The 23,253-nt window shown below is 38.7% G+C and overlaps 1 protein-coding gene across 4 annotated transcripts in view; it reads right to left on the bottom strand.

The window, feature by feature from the left end:
• The window catches only part of ABCA13 (ATP binding cassette subfamily A member 13), a 477,235-nt gene that overhangs the window by 140,894 nt on the left and 313,088 nt on the right, over window positions 1–23,253 (bottom strand). For 3 of the 4 annotated variants that reach the window (XM_009442731.5, XM_016957445.4, XM_009442734.5), the window contains exons 48-49: window positions 17,250–17,358; window positions 202–256 (exon numbers count right to left, since the gene is read on the bottom strand). In XM_009442731.5, coding sequence (XP_009441006.5) covers window positions 202–256; window positions 17,250–17,358 — 164 coding nt within the window. Of the gene's footprint in view, window positions 1–201; window positions 257–17,249; window positions 17,359–23,253 lie in introns of those variants that run through there. The other variant, XM_063815352.1, reaches the window with a different exon arrangement.

Raw genomic sequence — 23,253 nt, 5'->3', positions numbered from 1 at the left:
CAGTCAATGTACTGCCTCTCTTAATAGTCGTTTTTCTCACACTTTGCAAAGAAATGCCCAAGTCCTGTGGGCATTTCCTGCTAACTCTATAAGCCATCTCTTGGGGCAAATGCAAAAGAGAGACCAAAGTCATCCCTAAGTAACACAAAGATTTTCTTCCATAGTCAGGGTCACACACCCCTCAGCATTCCATCAACTCACATCTTGTCCTCGTTCAGCAAGGCCCCTCCATATGGGTGGCTGTAGAGTGTTATTCCTGTGAAAGACAAATTGAAAAGTGGGCCTTCAGCCTGCTCCTGCATGGTGAATCGCAGCTCATCTACAGGCTACGCAGATTCCCTGTGCCATCACAATGTATCCTGCTTGCTTTGCCCAGGCCCTGGCCAATTAGCAGAAAAGAATGGCAAACTCCATTGTGAAATTCAGCAAATATGTGCTGGGATTTCTGTCATTGCTGTTGTTGTCAAACATAACCAGCATGAATTGTTCATGCTTTACATGACAGGCCCTATGTTCATAGGTTCTCATATTTTATTGTGTAATCCTCATAAGTATCCCATAGCCTATGTTTGCAGAGAGGAAACATACTCAGGCTAAGTAACAATATGCAAAGAAGACTATTTGATACGAATCAGATCAATATTCACCTCTAGATCAAGCCACATCTAGATAGATAGATAACTGGACTGTTTCACTGAACCAATTTTGGTTTTGGAGTTGTTTATTTTGTTTTGCTTTGTTTGCTTTCTTGGGCTTGTGCATGTGTGTGATGCCAGCAGCCAAAATGAAGAAACTGCCATCAGCTTATCAATTAAAAGGATTTTATTATAAGAGCTGTTTATAATATCACAGAGTGGGACAGTGCTTCCCCAGAAATTCTAGTCAATATTGTGTTAAGAAGAACTCCATAAATAAAGTTGGTTCGTGTTTTATCTTGGACATTGTGGACTGTGAGAGTAATCAGGTTTCCTTTGCCTAATTGGTTGTGTCAGTGATTGGAGTCAAATGTGTGGCTTGTATGTGGAGGCCATTACCAAAGGCACAAATCCTTGCTCCATTTCATGTTGCCAGTCCTAGATTTTGCTTATTTTTCTTTTGGCTCGCCTTTAATTTACCCTATCATCTGTATTTTAATTTATACTATCACTTGTATTTTAATTCATCTTATCGGTATTATCTTATCAGCACTGCTTTATGAGAGCACATTAAATCCTTACTGAAACATCATGGGGTATAAGTAAGCCTACAAAAAAGGTACAGAGTTGGAACAGGCTACAGTGCTCCAAACTTCCAACAGCTTTGCGACCAGGCATCTGGACTTCTGTCCCTTTGCCACCTGCTCTTCTCCCCAGCTATGCTAGCCTTTTTTTTCCTTCTATTGGGGACTCAGCCATGTACTAAGGCAAGTTCTGGCTCATAAAAGCAACAACAGTAGGAGCTGTTGGTTCAGCAAATCCACTGTACAGTTTTCTAGAATAAATTTTTTTGATTATAGATTAATACTGTCCAGATATTCTGGTCCAGGCTCGCAGTGTGTGTGCCTGACACCTGCTGCATCGCTTCCTGGATCCTGGACTTACCACATTCATCATGAACTGAATTGTGTGGTCTTGATCCCTCACCTGTCTGGACCAATAACACCCACCAGTCTTTCTCCTATGTGTCTTTCTTTCACCAAGCTTTACTTCTAGCCTACACCTCATGGGGCCTGCCAGTCCTGTCCTTCCTAGCTAAAGTGTTGACTCACAGGCAGCTTCTCACTTGATGTGCAGCCCAATGTCAACCAACCTTATCAGGAGGTCAGAAAAAGCCAAGCGACATTAGACAGTGTTTATAAAGTATCAGATCCTGCCAAAGTATGGCCCATGGACCACTGGTGCTGTGGAGTATATTTGCAATGTTGTGTGCTCTTCTAGACTCTACGTAAGAATGAGAACACTCTAGATTAAGAGGATCCAGAGAAATGTGGTTAGCTGAGTACATGTCTTGGAATTATATTATTTGAGGAACACAGTAGAATACTGAAATTGTTTAACCTAAATATACACACACACACCCTGGGGCAAATATCCCCATCATCTTCCCAGTCACCCAGGCTCAAAAAACACTAAGTCCTCCCCATCTCCCTGCTCTTCTTCACCCCACACATCCAAGAAGTTGCCGAGTCCTGTTACTTTCACGTGAACTCCATCCTCGCAGTGCCAGGCCTCACTCACAAACATGTGCATCCCTGCTCAGCTCACCTCTCTGCACACTCATGAATCCCTCACCCAGAAAGCCTAGAGAATTTCCAGAAAGAAATAGAAAAATATAGAGCCCATATTCCTTACCTAGACACAGATCTCCTTTAAAATCAAATCCAATCTTTGTATTCTCCCACTGCTCCCATTTGAAAAGCTGGATTGCTATCATTTCCCCAAACTCTATGGCTGCAGGCATATGTCGTCATTTGCTTATGCTTCCTGTACAACCCTGCTGACACCCCACTCCTGCCTCATGTCTGTCCAACGCTGAATTAAATTTCCTTGGTTTTCAATTATTATTGCTTTCATTTTGTTTGTTTTGTTTCCAGCTTTATTCAGGTATAACTGCCAAATTATAATTGCAAACATCTAAGGTGTACAATGTAATGTTTTGATATATGTATACATTACAAAATGATTATCACAACTTTTATCCTGCTGGTGGGAATGTAAATTAGTACAGCCATTATGGAAAACAGTATAGGGGTGCCTCAGAAAATTAAAAATAGATCTACCACATGCTCCAGCAAACCCATTTCTAGATGTATGTCAAAAAATAAAGTAAAATAAAATATTATCTTGAAGAGATATCTGCAGGCCCATGTGCATTGCAGCATTATTCACAATAGCCAAGATATGAAAATAACCTGTGTCTGTTGATAAATGAATGGATACAGAAAATATAAGATAGATATTCATGCACATAATGGAACATTACTCAGCTTCAAAAGAGAAGGAAATCCTGTCTTGGAGACAACATGAATGAACATGAAACACATTATGTTAAGAGAAATAAGTCAGGCAAAGAAAGACAAACACTGCAAAATCTCATTTATGTGTGGAACTTTTAAAAGTCGAATTCACAGAAAGAGAGAGTAGAAGGCTGTCACCTCAGGCCAGGGGAAAGAGGCAATGGGGAGACGTTAGTCAAAGGATACAAAATTCCAGACATAAGATAAATAAAGCCTGGGCATGGTAGCTCACACCTGTAATCTCAGCCCTTTGGGAGGCCAAGGAAGGAAGATTGCTTAAGCCCAAGAGTTTGAGGCCAGCCTGGACAACATGGAGAGACCCCATTTCTACCAAACAAATTGTTTTAATTATCAGGGCATGGTGGCATGCAACTGTAGTGGCAGCTACTTGAAAGGCTGAGGTGGGAGGACTGCTTGAGCCCAGGAGTTTGAGGCTGCAGTGAACCATGATTGCGCCACTGCATTCTAGCCTGGGGAACAGAGTGAGACCTCATCTCTCTCAATAAATAAATACATACATAAGTAAATATGTAAATAAGTTCTGGAGACCTAATGTATAGCATGGCAACTACAGTTAATAATGTTTTGCATACTAAACATTTGCTGAGAAATTAGATCTTAGTTATCCTCACAAAAAAAGGATTAATTAAATTTTCAGGAGTATGAAGATGGGCAAAAAGGAGGAGAGGAAAATCTCAAACTCTAAGTCCTTTCAAACTTGTGAGCAGAGAGAAAGGGTTGGTAGCCAGAAATACACAAAAATTAGCCTGTAGCCATGTGCTGTATGCTGTTTAGGACATTAGACTATTTGTATAAGTTCTGATAGAGCAACTATGTCACATCAGAATTATTATGCCTGTTTACAGAAGCAGTATCTGAAGCACAGATATTTAGGAAATGTTCCTATAGACTGACAGCTATGACACAGCTGAGATTCAGGCCTTAGTCTGCAGACACCACAACCATTTCCCTGCCAGCATATCATACACCTTTCTTCAGCACACGTGTCTGGTTTTCCTGAGACTATAGCCATACAGTGGGAAGGATACAGGGCTGGAGGTTGAAGGCCTCTGTTCTATTCATTCTGCAGTGAAAAGCTGCCAAAAGAACACTGCTGTTTCTGTGGGGAGCTCAATAATAAAACATTAAACTACCAAGGTTGGATCTTTATTTGATCAAGTCGCATAAATACCTTTTCTTGCCTTAAACCGTGACAGTCACTGCTGAAAGATTAAAAACAGTGCTCTCATATTTGCTTTCTGTATCCTAGTTCCTCTGTTATGAATTTATTGCCCTTCATTTTAGTACATTTCCTGGATTTGTGTCATTCTTTTAGGGTTTTCATCTAGGAGGCGAGAGTACATCTGGTCTCCCATCTCGCTGGTGAAATGATTGACTGCTCCTGTAGTTAGTAATTCCCCAGCGTGCCAGACCCTCTCCTGGAAGTTTTCATAATACATTTTCTCATTCAGTAATCTGATGGTGAAATTGTGTTAAGGAAGCTAGTATACTATGCACAGTTCTTTTTAAGTCAGCTTTCAGCATTTTAGAATTATAGATTCTTTTAGGAAAATGAAATCCCATGAAGTGGTCTAGCTTGGACAGGCCCTTGTGTTCCAGAAGCAGAAACAGAATCAGAGGAATGTTGTGACTTTTCCTGGAGTTTAGAACCTGCTCCTGACACAGGCAGAACCCACATGTCTGGAGTCACAGGTATGTGTCTCTCTCATCAAATCACCTACTAACATACAGAGCACTGAAAATCCTGCCTCTACAATGAGCCGCAATGGATCCCAACGACAGCATAACATAGAAATGAAAACCTCAACTATGACAGCAGAAGAGAGCAGCTGATAAATTTCACATAATGAACTTCAGGAGAGAGCCCACTGATGGCAGCCATCCTGCCTTTTCCGATTTTTTGCACATAGCTGTAATCTTCCATGAGCTCTGTCTCCACTTAGGTCTTAGAAGTAAAAAACCACTGGCGCAAATACCTGAATCCCCCCAAACTACAGTGGCTGCCTCTCTCTTCCTAGGTCCCTTACTCATAAATAATTCAGAGGGGCCACAGATTTTCATTTGGCACAGGCTTTAGAGTCCTATAATTTACATGATTGTCATAGAGTAAATATTTAAAGACACTCTATTAAAGAACACACTGATCTACAGTTCCTCTCATGGGGCCCTCTAGGGAATCCTCATGGCCTTGGAATGGGGCCTTTCTGCTTAGTGCTCAGAGCTCCTGGACAATTCCTAAGCATTTTGGGGCTTAACATTCCCATGTTTTTACTCTGAAATTAAAAAATTATCTTTCAAAGCTAATACACAGAGAATGAGAGGGCTTAGACCACAGTGTTTAGGAAAATAATGTCATCAAGTAAGTAGAGAAAACCCTGGACCTGCTGTCAGTCTTGAGTTCACTCCCCACCTCCCTCCACTGGACATTGACCACCAGCTTTTATAAGACAACAGCCTGCCCCTGTCAGGCCAAGGGTTACAGAATGTTCTGACTTTGTTATGATTTTGGTGGTGAAAACCGGGGCACTGGACAGTAATTGAGTTTCACCAAGGGTCAAGTAGAGATTTGATTCCTCTTCCTTCACAGAATGGAGAATTCATTCAACACGCATCTTTTCCCTGCCCATTATGCCGCAGCAGTCTGATGGGAGGGACACACCATGGTGAGGGTACTATAGCCCACTCACAGGACTATGTCCTGTGTAAGGTCACCTAAGAGATTGGGTGCAGCAGGGTGGGAGGAAGTCAGGGAGCTTTCTAAGGAAAGGTAGATTCCAGATGCACAGGATACCCCAGCACAGGGCTGGAGTGCAAGGAAAGTACAGTCCTACAGGGCTGCCCTGGAGCTTCAGTGGGAAGACTGGAGGGGTGGCAGAGAGGTGCAGGGTGAAACCCATGCGATGTTTTGGTTTAGGAACACTGGGTGAAATTTTCATTTTTATCTTGCAATTTAGCTTATCAATCACTACATTAGATGTTTTTAGAATCATAGTCATTCGTTGAAAGCAGCTGCATAGAATTAAACGTACATTAAAAATCAAGCGAATATATCTTTAAATTGGTGCTAAAAGGATTTTACTCTTATTTTTCAAAAAGGAAGATAGACTTGGAGTTATTTAAATAAATAATGGATATTTTCTCAAAAATAAGAGTAATGAATAAAGAAAGAACAAACAAGACACAGGTGGAAGCTTACTCTCCTACCTAAGGGTCCTTGGTTGTCCTAGATCCCTGAGCAAAAAGCAGCAGGTAGGAGCAATTGCAACCGCATGGGCTCACCCTCACACTACCCTGCACCTTCCCATGATACCCCTTGTTCTTTAAAACTGTAAAACGTTAGAAAGCAGAACTCTCTTCATGGATCCAAAGAAAGAGAGGATAGCTATGCCCTGTCTCATAAAGAGGAATCCTACGAGACGTGATGGAGCCTACTGTAGAGGAAGTGTAGCCGAGGTTGGTGAGTGGGTGCAGGTAAGGAAACTGAGGCATAAGCTTACTCTACTAACTTATCTGAGGTCAAGCATAATTGGTACCAGAGTGAGAACTACAACTCTGATTTTTCTGGATACCAGTCTGATCGATTTCCTATGAGACTAGGAAAATCATTTGTAGTCTTTGATACCCTTGCTGTAAAAAACACATTATTGCAATGGACAATCTCTGTAATTGGGTTGTAGATTTCATTGTATGTTGAGCACTCAGTACTCTAGGTAGGTAACAATTGTATTGTGATAGAATCTTGAGACAATGATGTTGGTAAAAGGTCCAAGGCTCCTAAGTAAAAGGGGCATAGTTTCAACACCAGAATTGAGTAGAAGAATCTCACTGAACTCTTTATGACATTACTTCACAAGTTTTCAGAAATGACGTTTCAAAATGTACATGTTGAGTACATTTGAATAATTTTTCTTTGTTTGATTGTTATTATCATTTATATTCCGGCTTTTCTTTCCAGGTATTGGCCCACAGCAATGTATGAATGTACAAAATTAGTTTTCTCATTTAGTGTTCTCATTATGGCTACATCTGTTATGGTTTCCAGACTCTGTTTATTTGTCATTGGTAAAAATGCACATCTGTGCTTTTGTCCAATATCCATTATGATAGCAAGATACTTAAGATGTCTCCAATTCAAGTACTCACTTTCGGGTTCATTACTCCTATAAAATGTATATCTTTAGAAGTATTAATGCCCAGATGTCTGTAAGCATCTACCAAAAGGAAAAACTTGTCTTACCATCAATATATGTGGAAAGTTTACGTTGTTTTAATTAATTCATTATGAGATATCAGTGAAATATGTAAGGGTAAAAAGTTAATTCAATCTAACAAACTATTAAAAGAAATATATGCGTTCTTCTGACTACAAGGCATTTTGATGACTTTCTCTCTCTCTTCCTCATCAATCTATCCTGAAAAAATGTATTTTTCTCAATATTAATTATTACTCTTATGAGTAATAGATGCCAACTGTAGAAGGGTTTTAAATTTTTAAATAGGGTAAAGAATAAAATTAAAATAACTTATAATCCTATCCAAAACCAATCAGAAGTAATCACTGTTTGCATTTGGATCTTAATTCTGTTGAGAATTTTCTCTACATGTATGCATTATTATTAAGTTTTATATTACATATCTTCAGTTTAATGGGTAATTCTTGATCTTCCATTAATTTTTCACCACATGCATGCAAACATTTGCATAATCTATGTCCTTCACTACAACCGGTGCTCACCCAAGTTCTTTTCTTCATTGTGTGCATTCAATATTTTCATGATCTTCCTTTCAGTTAATATCTCAAATAACTACCTCCTGGCATTCTTTTTAATGGACAATATGTCTACAGTATATTTTTGAGCCACATTCTACATGAGCATATCTCTGTGGCCTGTGTACTTTATGGGAAACATCTTCACTAGGTGCACAATGTGGGGAGTATAGCCTTTTCTTTCCATATTCCATAGGTGCTATTCTATTATTCTTTGCCTTTGAGGTTGTGGTTTATATGTCAGAGATAGTCCTCCTAGATGGAGCAGCCCCAGTTCTGCCAAGTCCTCATTTTTACAATAAAAAACTGCTGGACATAACACAACAAACAGAAATAGGAAGATTCTGGGGTGCAAACAAGATGATGGTGCCCTGAGACTATAAGACTTCAACAGTACAACAGTAAATATTCTGGCTTCCTTATCACCTCACATATATCCTGAACAAGGCATTGCCAAAGTCTCCAAATTGAAACTCAACAAGTACAAATAAGAAAGGCTCCCAAAAATAAAAAACCCAAGGACCCGGAAAAGAGTGGTCTAACAAAATAACTACTTTTTAGCAATATCTGCCTTACTCTAGGCAAACACCACCAGCAAAACTGTCCCCACCATCTCAGGTTTCAGCAGAGCCCATTGGGTAGTGAATCTTCCACTCCCCACCTGACAGAGACAAGGGGCACAGTGGTTTTCTCACTGGGGTCCTGAGGCAAGTTGAGACTCCATCCCCACCTGGTAGCAATGAGACTTCACAAAGCAGAGTGAGACAGGGCTAGCCGCCACTCTACTTCTCATGTCATGAGGGACCAACGAAGAGCTGAGCCTCCACATCTACCTGACAGCAATGAGACTGAACCCAGAAGTGCAGAATATGGCTACTCAGTACCCTGGTTCCACCACTGCCCCCACCCCAGTGGCAGCAGGGCACAGAGGGATGCCAAGCATCCATTCCCATCTGGCTTCGATGAGACTAAAGAATACTTTCAAAGTGAGCTAGCTGGTACTTCACTACCTGTCCCCAGCGTCATCAGGGCCCAATGGGGAGCAGACTGTACTCCCCCCCTCACTTAGAGACAATGAGACAGCATGAGTCAGTGCCTCATTTACCATGAATGTGTCAGTGAGGCTGGTGGGCGATCTGGTCCCACTCATCTGCACAAAAGCAGTGTAAGTCAGTTCTCTACCTTTGCCTAGCCAGGGTGGTGTCATCAGGCCCACAGGGAATCAAAACATATACATCTAGGTGGCTCTCATATGATTCCTCAACAGAGGGCTTGCCTGCTAGGAAAAGGGATCCAGAGTCACATATTACAGTTTCCAAAATGCCTAGGATACAACTGAAAATAATCCTTCACAACAAGAGCCAGAATATTACCAGTTGAAAAAGGCAATAAAAAAATGGTAATGTCAAAATGAACTGAATGTTGAAATTATCTGACAATATGTATCATAAAAATGCTTCAAAAAGCAATTTTGAATTTTCCTTAAATATGAAAAACAAATTAAAATCTCACTAGAAAATATAAATGATTAAAAAACGAATGAAAATTCTAGAACTAAAATATACAATGACAGAAATTAAAACCCACTGGACATGCTCCACAGTTGAGTGCAGCTAAAAAAGAAGAGACTCCATGGACTCGAGATGAAAAAAATAAAACTTATCCAATCTAAATAACATAGAGAAATAAACTTTTTTAAAAATGAGACTCAGGAAAGAGACCTCTGGGAAAACAATACAAGAGCTAATAATCTTATTACCTGATCTTAGAGAAAAGGGAAAGAGTGAGTGGGGCTGAAAAAGTGTTCAAAGACATAACAGCTGAAAACTTCTCAAGTTTGGCAAAAAAACCATAAACCTAAAAATCCAAGAGCTAAGTAAATCCCAAATAGGATAAAACCAAAGAAAGCCACACCAAGATACATCATAATTAAATTTCTAGAAACTAATAAGTCAACAAAAAAATTCTTTAAAGCCGTCACAAAGAGAGAAGGAAGAAAATACCAACTAGAATAGTAATGGATTTCTAATTTGAAACCATGGAAGCCAAAAGGAAGTAGCACATTTTTCAAGTGCTGAGCTTTTCTTTAATTGTCAACCATGAATTCTATATTCAGTGAAAATATTTTTCAAGAATCGAGGTGAAATAAAGATCGTATCAGTTGAAAAAAATAAGCAAATTTTTCATTAGCAAACCTACTCTTAAAGAATAGCAAAAAGAAGTTACATAAGCACAAAGGAAATCATAACAGGAAAAGGCTTAGAACTTTCAAAAGGAAAGATGAACATCAAGATATGTTAAAAATAGAAGTAAATATAATAGACTATTGTTCATCTCATGAGTTTCCTAAGTCATATTTGGTGACTTAACTAAGAATTAGAACACCATCTGATGTGGTGTGTATAGGAAACACTTAAGACAATAATACTTTAAAGGTAAACAGGGTAAAAGTAAATTGAAGTAAGCTTTCTACACTTCACCCAAGGTAGTAAATAACAATATCAGTAGACTGTGATAAGTCATATATATGTATTATAACACCTAGAAGAACCACGAAGAAAACTAAATGAATGTATATACTTAAAAATACTATAAACAAATCATAATGGAATCCAAAAAAAATGCTCAAGTAACTCATGGAAAGCAAGAAAAGAGAAACAGAGGAAACATAAAACAAATGATAATGTCAGACTTACACCCAAATATATTAGTAATTACCTTAAATGTAATGGTTCCCAAACACCAATTAAAAGGCAGAGATAGGCAGCGCAGCTTAAAAAATATGACCTAACAATATACACTCTACACAAAACTCACTTTACACAATGAGATAGGTTGGAAATAAAGTAACGGAAAAGATATATTATGTAAACATTAATCAAAAGAAAAAGAGAAGGAGTGACTATGTTGAGATCAGATAAAATAGATTTCACAGCAACTACATTTACTAGTGACAAAGAGGACCACTACATATATGCAAAGGATTAATCTACCAGGAAAATATAATCATCCCAAATGATAAAAGGCTCAATCCACCAGAAATATGTGACCATGCCAAATGTGTACACACATTTGACGTGTACCTCAGAGCTTCAAAATACATGAAGCAAAAACTGATGAAACTGAAAAAAGAAACAAAGCCACAATTTGGAGACTTTACTACTCGCCTCTCAGCAAACGAAATGTGTCAGTGATGATCTTCAGTGAAGATTCAGTAATCTTCAATGATCAGTGAAGATATGGAAGAACAAAACCACACAATCAACCAACAGGATTTAATTGACATATAATGTACATTTCTAACAACAAGAGTAGAATACTTTTTTTTAATCACCCATGGAAGCTTCAAGATAAACAATATCCTGACCATAAAATGAACTTCAACCAATTTAAAATAATTGAAATAATGCAGAGTATGGTCACTGACCATGATGAACCAAACCAGAAATCAGTAACAGAAAGACCACAGGAAAATCTCAAAAACTTAGAATTTAAACAACATGTTTTGAAATAATCCCTGGGTCAAAGATGAAGTCTCAAGAGAAATTATAAAAAATGTCAGAGGCCAGTCTTATTTTTATTCCTTTGAAACTAATGTGCTTTGACTCATAGCTTTGTAAAAACTTTTTTCTTTATCCTTGAACTTTAGAAAATTCACCAAATTTGTGCATCAATCATTGCTACTGCCATAATACCTAATTCATAAATTTTGATAGAATCATGACAAACTCTTCCAACCCATTGGTACAGAATTATTTTGTTGTTTTGTTTTGTGTTCGATTCATTTTCTTCTTACATCATTCCTTCTTACTTTGTTATTCATCTGCTTTTTTTCTATACCTGATTCCTCTAGCTTTTCCCCTCTGATCAGTTTTACTGTGTCACCTTTTCCCTGTGTGTTCCTAGAGAATACTGCATGTTTGTTCTTTAAGTCAATAATTCTAAGTGAAGGAGAGAGGTTTGTAATCAATCAATAATGTTATTCACTGCATCCAATGAAAATTCATATTTCTATCTTCATCTTATCTAGGCTCCGTTTTTGTAACACACTGCAGCTCAGCCTGGCATTCTTCTTATCTTTTATCCTCTCTTTCATAGAGTTCACACATTTTCCCCTATTTATGCAGATATAAACACATCATGAGATGCTCCCCATGAAAACACCCTCTCAAGGTATGCAATGTCCTCCTCTCTGTGGTTGGGGGATCAGTCCTTGTTCCATACTGGGTTTGATAACTGGCTTTGCTGTCCTTTTGTTTCTTACTCCCTGATTCCAGCAAGGGCAAGGTAGTACTGGTGCTTTGCATTGCTCAGAATCCTCCCTTACCAGGGTGCCCCTTTACCTTCACTCGGGTACCACCAGATCTTCTCTCTCAAATATATCCAAAGCTCTCAAGGGCATGTTGAAGGTTATGGATGCCAGCCGAATTCCAACAGCCAATGCTGTTCATTCAGTAGCTCTATTACAGATCAGAGATTTTCCCCTGTTCTCATGCTCATACTCTCTCTTTGTGATTTGGAGATTTTAGCAGGTTTCTCATTTCATCAAAAGCAAAGCAGGAAAATCTACCATGCGTGTCATCCACTGCTCCCAGGCTCATTTCATCTCTGTCCTATCATCATAGCATGCAACATGTACCACCCTTCTCCTTCCTCCCTGGGGTTTGCAGCATACTAATGAGTTGTGGCCCTCCAGGGGATTCCAAAAGAGATATACAAATGGGGAGAAAAGAAAGACAAGAGCTCTTTCTTGTTCTAATACAGAACAGTCCTCCCCTGACACCCAGTAGCCAGGTATCCATCAGGTTCCTTCCTAGCAGTGAGAAGGTGAGTGTGGATATCTCTAAACTGACTCCTAACTTATACTTCTGTCTGTTTTCCTGCTTCAGTGGTCAAAATATGAATCAGCTGGGAAGTTTATCAGTTTAACCCAGTGGTTCTTAAACTTGGTTACCATTAGAATCACCCAAAAAACATTAAAAATGCCTGCTGTTAAAGACTTACTCCAAATCAACCAAATCAGAATCTTTGGATAAGCAACATAAATCAATATTTTTTAAATGCTTAAGTGATTCCAATGTACAGACAGTTTAATGACCGTGGATCTGGCTTGTTCATGACATTGCTGAGGTTAATTCCTCCCACATGGTGGCATTTCATTACTGGCATGCCAAGGTTTGGATGAAATTTCAATAAGTAGTTGAAGAAGTTTAACCTTAAGAACTGCTATCATCACCACCCACAACCACCCCCAATAACACAAAATAAAATAATACTTTATCCCCTTTCATTTTTACTCTATCAGAGGAAGATACCTTTCTATCTACTTAAGCACTTCTATTTAATCTTCTGTTTTCACTTATTCTGTTAATCTTATTAAAAGAAATTTCCTCTTAGGTTCATTATTTTATATCTTTATTTAATATTTTAATTTAACAAAATTATGCCAACTTAAAAGGTCCTAATAATGAAAGAAGCAAGTACATATTTTGTTGCATATTTATCTTTATTTTAGAATGTAATTATCATAATGGAATGTACTATAGTAACCCTAAAATATAGTGCAAAAGCAAATTCACTTAAATGACGTATTTATTGAATACCTATGAATAAAGACTTTAGAAAACACAAACATCAATAGTATAAACACCTTCCATGAAGTGTTTACACTTTTATTAACAAAGGAATGTAAACAAATAATGATAATGTGAAGTATTAACTGCTCTAATGACTGTCTTAGTCTGTTTTCTGTTGCTATAATAGGATACCGGAGACTGGGATATTTATTTATTTATTTATTGAGACTGTCGCTCAGGCTGGAGTGCAGTGATATTAGCTCACTGCAACCTCTGTCTCCCGGGTTCAAGCAATTCTCCTGCCTCAGCCTCCCAAGTAGCTGGGATTACAGGTGCCCACCATCACGCCCAGCTAATTTTTTTATTTTTAGTACAGACAGGGTTTCACCATGTTGGCCAGGCTGGTCTCGAATTCCTGAGTTCAGGTGATACACCCGCCTCAGCCTCCCAAAGTTCTGGGGTTACAGGAATGAGCCACCATGCCCAGCTATGAGACTGGGTAATTTACAAAGGAAAAAAGTTATTTCTTACAGTGTTTGGAGTCTCGGAAGTCCAAGGGCATGGCAACAGCAATAAGTAGCCCACTCCTGAGACACTGACATTAATTCATTCATGACAGAGGAGGCCTCATGACCCAAGCACCTCTCAAAGGTTCCTCCTCCCAACACTGTTACACTGCGGACCAAGTTTCCAACACACAGACTTTTGGGAGACACATTTAAAATACAGCAATGACCTAACACAGTGTCTGGGAAATATCTGTCATTATATGAATGCTTGATAAAAATAAATATATGGATGAATTTCATAAGCAAATAACTGTGGGAGAAGAAAGAGAAGCCACTAACTCATCCTGCAGGGGTGGTGAGTATTCCAACAGAGGTGATGTCTGAGATGGGCCTAGAAAGTTGAGCAGAAATGCTTAAGGTGATGCAGGAGAAGACAGGCAGTCTCGGCAGAGGCAATGCAGCTACCAGGTTCACAGGGATGGCAGGGCAGTGATGCAAAGGCCAGCTACATGGAGGGGAAAGTGAGGGGCCATAAGTGAGACATGAGGCTGAGAAGATAGGTCAGGAGCAGCTAGCTGTCTCCTAGAGAGAAAGGGCCAGCCTGGGTTCTAAGAAAATAGCTTCTTATCAAGCGGCCTGCATCAGGGTTCAGAAATCTCTAATATTAGAATGTGCACATCTGCTGAAACCTCATCAAAAACCATTGTCATGAGAAGTGTGATATATTGTCCGTGTAGTATAATGATCCGTTCATTCACTTGTTAAAGCCTGAATGTCCCCTGAGCCTGGTGCTGTGCGACTGCTGAGACGAACAGGGAGCAAGACACAGCTTCTGTTTTCATGGGATTTACTGAAGTTCCACACTGGGGCAAGGTTTGTTTCACTGTAAGTATTAAGCTAATAGTTCTAGCTCTGTCCATTTCCCACAGGAACAAGCAAGCATCGAGGGATGTGATAAAATATTTTTATAAGAACCCTGCTCGTGGGAGTTCTTTATCAATATTTTGATAATAACTGCCAACACACCTTCCTGTGGTGCTATGTATTGTATATTCCCAATTTATTGCACAAACCTTCCTTTCCCATGATGATGCATCAACAAGTCAAATTAGAATTTATCTGTTTAGTCTCAAGTTTTTAAAACAACCTCTCTCTGCTTAATTCCTTCTACTTTAATTTTCCATTTCTGAAACACCATTGAACTAGCCCTCTGGAAGTCACCAGCAAAACGTCTGCATTCTACTTCTTCTGGATGACCCTGAAATATTTCATTTTTCCTGCCCATCCGTGTGAAATTCTGCCCTCCACTGGCCTCTGTGCCAAGATCTTCTTACCTCAAGGGCTACAGCACCTTTGTCCTCTACTCTCTGTTCTATCCATAGCCTTCTTCTGTTCTGAGCCTGTGTCTGACCCATTCAGGATCTCACTTTACCAACACCTTTATCTATCATTTGTTATTAATGTTAGAACTTAGGTTACCTATGACTGCTCTACCGAACTTTTCTCTCCAGTTTTCTGAATCCTATGCACATTTTCATCTATGTATGTGAACCAAACTAGCATCTCTAATCCTGCAAAAATCACCTCGCCCCTTCCTTGAAAACATCCCTTCTCCCTGACATTTTTTATAATGTCATCAGTACTGAACTCTAAAATGCTCAGGTTTATATTTTAGTTTCTTAAAATCTTTTTTATTCCCATCCCTAGTGCCTCAATCTTTTCTCCCATCTGTCTGAAATTTATCATTTTTTTCCTCTGGATTCATCCTGGCCTTAACCTCAAAATTGTGAGCAGTATCCTTCCAATAGGTCATTAAATTACGACCAGTCTTCTCCCTTTAATCAGTGGCTTCCAGATCATTCTTCCTAACATATTACATAGATTATGTCATTCTTATTCTCACATATTGGTAAAGCCTGTCTATTGCTTACTAAAAGTCCATACTCTTCATCATGTCAGTCAAAGCCAAGCAGCATTTGATCTTAAACAATCTTTCCAAAGAGATAAACAATTATCCCTCTACATTCAGCTTTATGATGAGGTGAAACTGAACTCTTCCATATAAGCTGAACATACACTATAATTGTTATTGCATTGCTAAGACCTAGAATGGCTTTCTGACCTCAGTCAAACTTCTGCTCATTGTTCAAGATCCAGTGTTAATGACTTCCCCTCTGTGAACCATGCTGTATTCATGCCCACCAGAATGACATCTCAGTTTGATGTAGTAGAAAAGCAAGAGTTTGTTATCAGCTAGACCTAGAATCCAATCATGGCCCCATTATTACCTTGCTCAGAGCCACAGCTGATAGGCGATGTTTTCTGAAAATCAGTTTTCTAATCAGTAAAGTAGGCAAATATTGTCTATCTTACAAAATTGACATAAAAATCAGATAAGACCATGGATGTTAAATACCTAATGAAGTTCTTGATACACTTCAAATATGTTAGAAATGTTATTCTGCTGTCCCTACTCTGTATGACTATTGTACTATTTTTGTACTTCTCTTAGTCACGTACATTTTTAACTTTTACATTACCTATTATCATTCCAAAATAATTACAATGCCACAAAATAATTAAATTTACTTTGTTAAAAAACTGGTGTAGAAGGAAAAATAAATATGGAAAAATAAAGTATGATTGAAATAAAGTGAAAGCATATTAGAAAAATTGTTTAGTGTTGATGTCTATGTGAATTAATGTTTCAACAAATACATTTTGTGAATAAATTGTGGTAGACATGGCCTGTTGCTTATACTTCTTGTTTCTTTCCTTTCTTTATAAAAGAAGCTAAATTAAATTAACAAATTATAATTTATCCCACCTAAGTGAAATAAATAAATATTCACTTAAACCAGTAAGTTAACTCTGGATACCAGAAATGGACCTGTGCCATTTACCAAAATAAGAAAGCATAGATAATGAATCAATGATCAACATAAATAACTGATGAATTGAGGGCTCAGCATAAATCAAAATGTGATGTTCATCTTCCCAGTGATAAGGAGGAGGGACAGTCTGTATTCTCTATTACAGTATTCCATATAATATTGTCTTTAAAAGGTAAAATTTTTCTTGCTTCTGTAAGATATTAAGTCACAGAATAAAATAATTTTAGGAGAGAACTCTCCAGTCACATTTTGTTCCCCTCATCCTACAGATGAGGTTACAGGTTCAAGAAAATAAAGACATTTAATGACACACAAAGGGAAAGAGAGCCTACAACTTGGTATTGTGTTTAGACACGGATTGGTTGCCAAGTAGAAACCTTCTCATTGCCCCTCACATTTCTATTCAGAAACTTTTCTGTTTCTTTCACTTTTAAAAACATTGTCTTTTGAAAGTAGTGAATTACAATGCATGAAAAATAACATTACCGTATTGTCTCCAGTCCACAGTAGGGGGTAGGTGCTGCCACAAAATAAGGTTGTTTAGATGATTTAAGTAGGAAGGTAGGGAATGAAAACCCTTCTGATTATACCACACCTAAAAAAAGAAAGATAATTTAATGGCTCTCACGAAATTAGCTCGTAAGTCTGTTTGTCAACTATTCTGGGATTTAAGGAACGTATGTGTCAATTAACTTCCAAGGCACCTGAGTGCAGGATTCAAAGTAATGTTCCTGCATGGCTGACAGTGAGCAGTCAATTCCAGTCTGCTAATTTTATATTTATCTCCAGCATATAATTTACAGCTAAAAATAGATTAATTTTCCCCAGAACAAATGTGAATGTTGCTCTATAATTATTTTCTTATAAGAATAAAGGAACCAAACCCTATCATTTTTTTTTCTTTCTCAGTTAGTAAGCTACTGAAATTTGACCTGCAAATTAAATGTGTGGAAGATTATCAGAAAAAAAATGATTACTTTCAAATTAATAACTGAACATGGAACATTATTTCTCAAAATAAACTGAAATGAACATTTGCTGAGCATGGAGAATAAAGTAGCATGCCTGTCAAGAGAAAGGTGAAAATAAGAGAAAGACAATGTTATTAAAGCTGGAATGAGAAGCATCATAAAAAACACTAATCAAACCATCAGTATCTATATTTCAAAGTATCAATATTTTAATAAAAATGAAAAATATATTATTAATTTGAAAAGCAAGTGAGTGTCTTCAAGAAGTATGATGACTCCAACTGATGCATTTTGGTCTTAATTCAATTGACTGAACAGCTCATTTCTCTAGAAGAGGCTGCCTTTTGTGACAGATAATCCGCTTGGTAGAATTACCGCTGCCTCACAGCAAGTTAAGGCTTGGAGGAACCTATTCAAGTTATCGTAGTTTATGCAAACTTTGGACCAGATCTCAAATCCCTTCCAACTTGAGGGCTTCCAATCTCTTTTCTTTCCACCCCTTCATGCTATAACTAATTATTTTTTAACCAGAGACTTGTGTGGCAGCTATTGTGTTTGTGGAAACAGCTAAGTAATAAAATATTGATCATATAGTTAAAAAACCAAAAAGAGAAAAAAAAAAAAAAAAAACCCTACTACACAAGACAATGTTCCCCAATTCCTTCTCAAATAGCCTACCTCTTCAGGCAATTCAGAATGCAGATCTCATCTTTCACACCACTCATTTTAAAATATTTTCTTAAGTTCACAGAGAAATCCTTGCCAATCATTTTTTTAAACCCCAAGGAGAAGAAGTGCAGCTTGAGACCCACTAACTACAGAACTGTGAGTGTTCAAAGCTATGTCTAAACAGAGTGGGATTTTGTGACCAAAACAAACAAACAAGAAAACTACAGCGACGTAGACACAATTCTCCAAAGTAGGGCAAATTCCAAGTTCCTTTGATGGAAAAGTCAAAAGTGAACTGAAGGAGTTTATGTCATATATCAGAGGTGTGTCCATGTCATCCACCCACACAACTCTGTACTGTCACCCTTTGGGGTCTCTCCCATGCCACCCTGCCCCCTCACACACACACACCTACACAGGCACTAGCCAGATTTCTGGAAATGATAGAAACTCAGGATTCTGTTGAAGTTAAGGGACAGGCTAATCTGGTAGAAAAGCCCACTGCCTGTGGAAAGTGGAACCTCCCACTAGCCCGGTCTGTGACCTCCTTCTCCCCCAAGTCTTGATTCCCTTAACTGTTCAAATTTAGGGAAAAAATAGAAGACACAAGGATAGTCCCTGCCCTGAATTAAGGTTTTTTAAATTTTGTTTTGATTTGTTTTATTATTTTAATTTATGTTTTAAAAGTAGAGTGATTAAAAAAAAAACTTAAAAATGACACCACACTACAGTACAGAAACAAAAACAGAGCTTCTTTGGCTGAATGGAGCTGGAAAGACAGGTGGCTGCCTGCTCAGCCTCCCTAGTTTCACCCTTTGTAGATTCTGAGACTTCTGTTTGTGTTTGTTTGCTTTTTTGTTTTGTTTTGTTTTTTTGAGACACAGTTTTGCTCGTTGCCCAGGCTGGAGTGCAATGGCATGATCTCAGCTCACTGCAACCTCTGCCTCCCGAGTTCAAGCAATTCTCTTGCCTTAGCCTCCTGAGTAGCTGGCATTACAGGCATGTGCCACCACGCCCGGCTAATTTTGTATTTTTAGTAGAGATGGGGTATCTCCATGTTGGTCAGGCTGGTCTCGAACTCCTGACCTCAGGTGATCCGCCCACCTTGGACTCCCAAAGTGCTGGGATTACAGGCGTGAGCCACTGCACCTGGCCGAAACTTCTGTTCGTGATTGTATTAAGGGCCCTAGTTCTTCACCATCCCTGTATCCACATGCTTTGCTATGTGACTTTCATGCCCTCCCATTCTGATGCTGTGCTTGGCCATGTGACTTGCTATGGCCAATAGAATGTGGCACAATTGAGAGGCACATGTATGTTCCTGAAGTCTCCCTTATGCCTCTGCTATCATCAGATGCAACAGTGGAGCTGAGACCTCCACTGTCATCCCAGCTGAAGCCAATACCACACACATGTTCATTCCTGGCCAAGATCAGCCCAGCCCAGTCTGCATTAGCAAAACCTCACAGACCCGTGAGCTAAATGAACATCCATTGTGGAGGCCACTGAGCTTTGAAATTGTTGTTATAGAGCATTATTGTGGCAATAGAGTACCAATATAGTGATTTACACTGGAATGGGGTGTTACTGTACCAAAAACCGAAAATAGTTGGCGTTGCTTTTGAGACCAGCAAGTTGGGGGACAAAGAGACAATTAGAGAAGCCTGGAAATACATGATAAAATATTTAGGAATACTGGGGAAAAATAATAAAAAACAAACTGCTATAAATAATTGAAAAAAGGGTGACGCATATTACAGTGTGAAAACTGGGTAATGTCACCTGTATTAACTTCAAAGATGGAAATGGTGCCCAATAAACATCTTGACCTGGGTACGGAGCTCTCTTGAGAGAATGTTGAAAGACATGGCCTCAGAAGAAAGATCAAGTCAAGGGTGCAATTGTAAGAACTTTGTTGAGATCTTCAAAGAATGATGCTGCTAAGAGACTCTCTCAGGGGGACACAGGGCTTTTAGGAACCTAAAGGGTGTTGTCCTCTAGTATTCTGGCATTCCCCAAATGCCACTAATTAATTTTAGAGAGAGCAGCATATCTCAACAAGATCGTGAGAGTAGTTTGTGGATCTCAGTTAGAAAACTAGAAAGCCTAGGGTGCTTTATAGGAAGCTATATCAAGAAGGTACCCCAGGCTGGAATACATGTAAAATGTAAATAGCTCTAAGAACCCAGCTGTCCACAGGCAGGAAGCAGGCTGAGAGCTACTCAAAAGGCATATTTTAAAGTATCTTCACACATAGCTATGGAGGGCAACGGAAGGGGAAGCACCTGGCAGAGTAGAGTTAAGGGTCATTGCAGATGATGAGCTGGGGAACATTCCAAGGATGCAGAACCAGGGCCTGGATAAAGAGCATCCCAAATTCCCCACAGATAGTGGGGCCTGGCACCATCTGTTATGCACAGCCCACAGCAGCACAATCCCACAGACTCATGAGCGAAATGCATGTTTACTCTTGATGCTACTAACGGTTAGCAGTTGTTTGCTACACAGCATCATTTTGGCAATAAATGATTGACTTGCAGAGTTCCAAGGAACAGATTTTAAAATGTTCTGGAACTCCTGATCGGTTCCTTTATAAACTGGCCTTTACTTGAGAAAGGTTTTATAGATTCTTTAAGTAATAAATGCATACTTTGTGATGATCTTAAAGTTAGCATTCAGGACTTAACAGAGATCAAAGAAAAAGCTTTTATTTCTTTCTTTTTCTTTTTCTCCCAAGAATGGTTTTCTAAAACTAGGCTGTGTTCTGGAAATAAGCTGTGGGATTTCCTTCCCTACCAGTCCATAAGTCACGAAGTGATAAAGTCCAATAATGAAATAGGAAATTAATCTTCTTTTAGGAACATACTATGACACCTCAAAACAGACCTTTCATCTCAGGAATAACAGCCCCTCCAAAAAGTAACTAAGCAGCTATAAGAAAAAAAAAACTCTCAGTGGATATTCAAATATATAAAATTCCATAAGAGAACAGAACTATGCAAAAAAACGAAAGTGAAAATGTGTTTAGCTTCTTTAACTGAAGTGTGTAAGTTCTAAAGAGTGTTTTGATTAAACAAGCTAAACACTCAAGATGTGAATGATAGAACTCATAAAGGTCACACAAGAGACATTCTACAAGATATTGAACCATACATTAAGTCTATTCATATGCAAATTTTTCATGTTTTCCTTCAGAAGGACTATGAAAATCATATCATCTATGTCGATGAATGTAGCCTAAGGGCTGAAAGAAAAAGCCGGTCATTACAGAAAGATAAATGCAATCATTTGAAGCAGTATCAGTCGCCAGCAGTTCTGGTATTTCAAATAATAGATTGCCCTTTACACCCCACAACAATGTTGAGTTCCTTGGCTTGCTGGAGAGGAGCTTAGTCCCCAAAGGGTCAAGTATAATTCACCTGCATGCTTGTGCCTGTCGAAGGACACGTAAATAACATTAAAAACTTCAGCAATCACCACTCAAACATGTCAGTACAGAAGACTCATCTAAACAAAGACAAAAAGTTAGAGATGTGAGGAGAACACACAAATCCCCAGCCACTCATCACTGAACAAGAGGTCCGTGCCTCAGACACTTCAAAGCAAAGACACAACCATCTCCTATGAATACGTAAGAAGGGTTTAGATTGGGATAGACTAAAAAGTCGGAATATTTGTAGAGGAAATGAACAGATTCCTTCTACTAATTAGGTATATTTTCATAATGGCCACATAATGTATTCCAATATATGTCAGCAAATACATTTTATTTTTCTATCAAGTTATTAATAATGATATTTTCATATCAAGCTTTAAATCTTCATGCATGTGTGTTGTCTTTAGAAGGAAAAGAGATTTGAACAAACCTCAGCTGTTGGAGAGATTCCTGAATCGTCCACGCTACGACTGGAAATTTTTCCCAGATTACATCGTAATACATTTGTTTAGGGATTACATTGTGAAGTATGACTGTCTCATCAGGGATGACATTGTGAAGCACCTGTAAGAACTTTTATTTCACTGAATAAACCTCCAACGTGTGCATGTCTTTATCCCAATAAGCTCCTTCAGGTTCACATGAACCATGCAAGTCCCCACTACAGAAGAGAGAGAGTGCCTTCCTGGGCTCATGGAGATTGTTCTTGTTCTCATAGCTCCACAATTGGCTCATGAGTAGACACAACATCCACACACTACAGAATGAAATGTCTATACTGATATCCTAATAAGAACTCACACTCACTCTCCCGCAGTGGACTTAACTTCCTCCCACAATCTACCCTTTTCTGATTTCTCTCTCAATCAAACACAATACTATTTCTCCAGTCATGGAGACTGAATGCTTTGAATCTTTCTGCTTTCCCCATTTTAAGGTAGTGTTGACTTTTTTCCTTAAATAACAACAACTCACTGTTGGGTTCACCACTTCTCTGTTCCTACTGATGGATCAAGGCATCTTTCCTCTATCCCAGTCCTCATTCTCTCAAAGCTGAAGAATCTCCCACCTAGTCTCTTTAATTCTAAGGGGACCATTCCTAATTCACAGGTATAGTCCTGGCAGGGCTTGAAAATCCAGGACTCCTAAGAGTAGCTCTGTGTAACTGCTGCTTTCTTTGTGTCATCTCCAGGCCTATCTATCCAGCCTTCTGGAAGATAAGGCATTTACATTCATGAATGGAAGTACTCCTTGGCCAGCAAAGAAACTAGTGATATTTCCAATTATGACAACTATGGATATCTTTGAAAATAGATTTTTTTCTCCACTTTATATTTACTAGGTGAAGTCCTGTCTTAACAAAAAGCAAAAACCTATTTCCTCTATTTCTAAAGAAAAACAAGTCATTTTTTTC

The sequence above is a fragment of the Pan troglodytes genome, chromosome 6 (assembly GCF_028858775.2).
Source record: "Pan troglodytes isolate AG18354 chromosome 6, NHGRI_mPanTro3-v2.0_pri, whole genome shotgun sequence".
NCBI classification, from domain to species: Eukaryota; Metazoa; Chordata; class Mammalia; order Primates; family Hominidae; genus Pan; species Pan troglodytes.
Note: the sequence above shows the minus strand (reverse complement) of the source record. Positions and strands in the feature narration are given on the sequence as shown.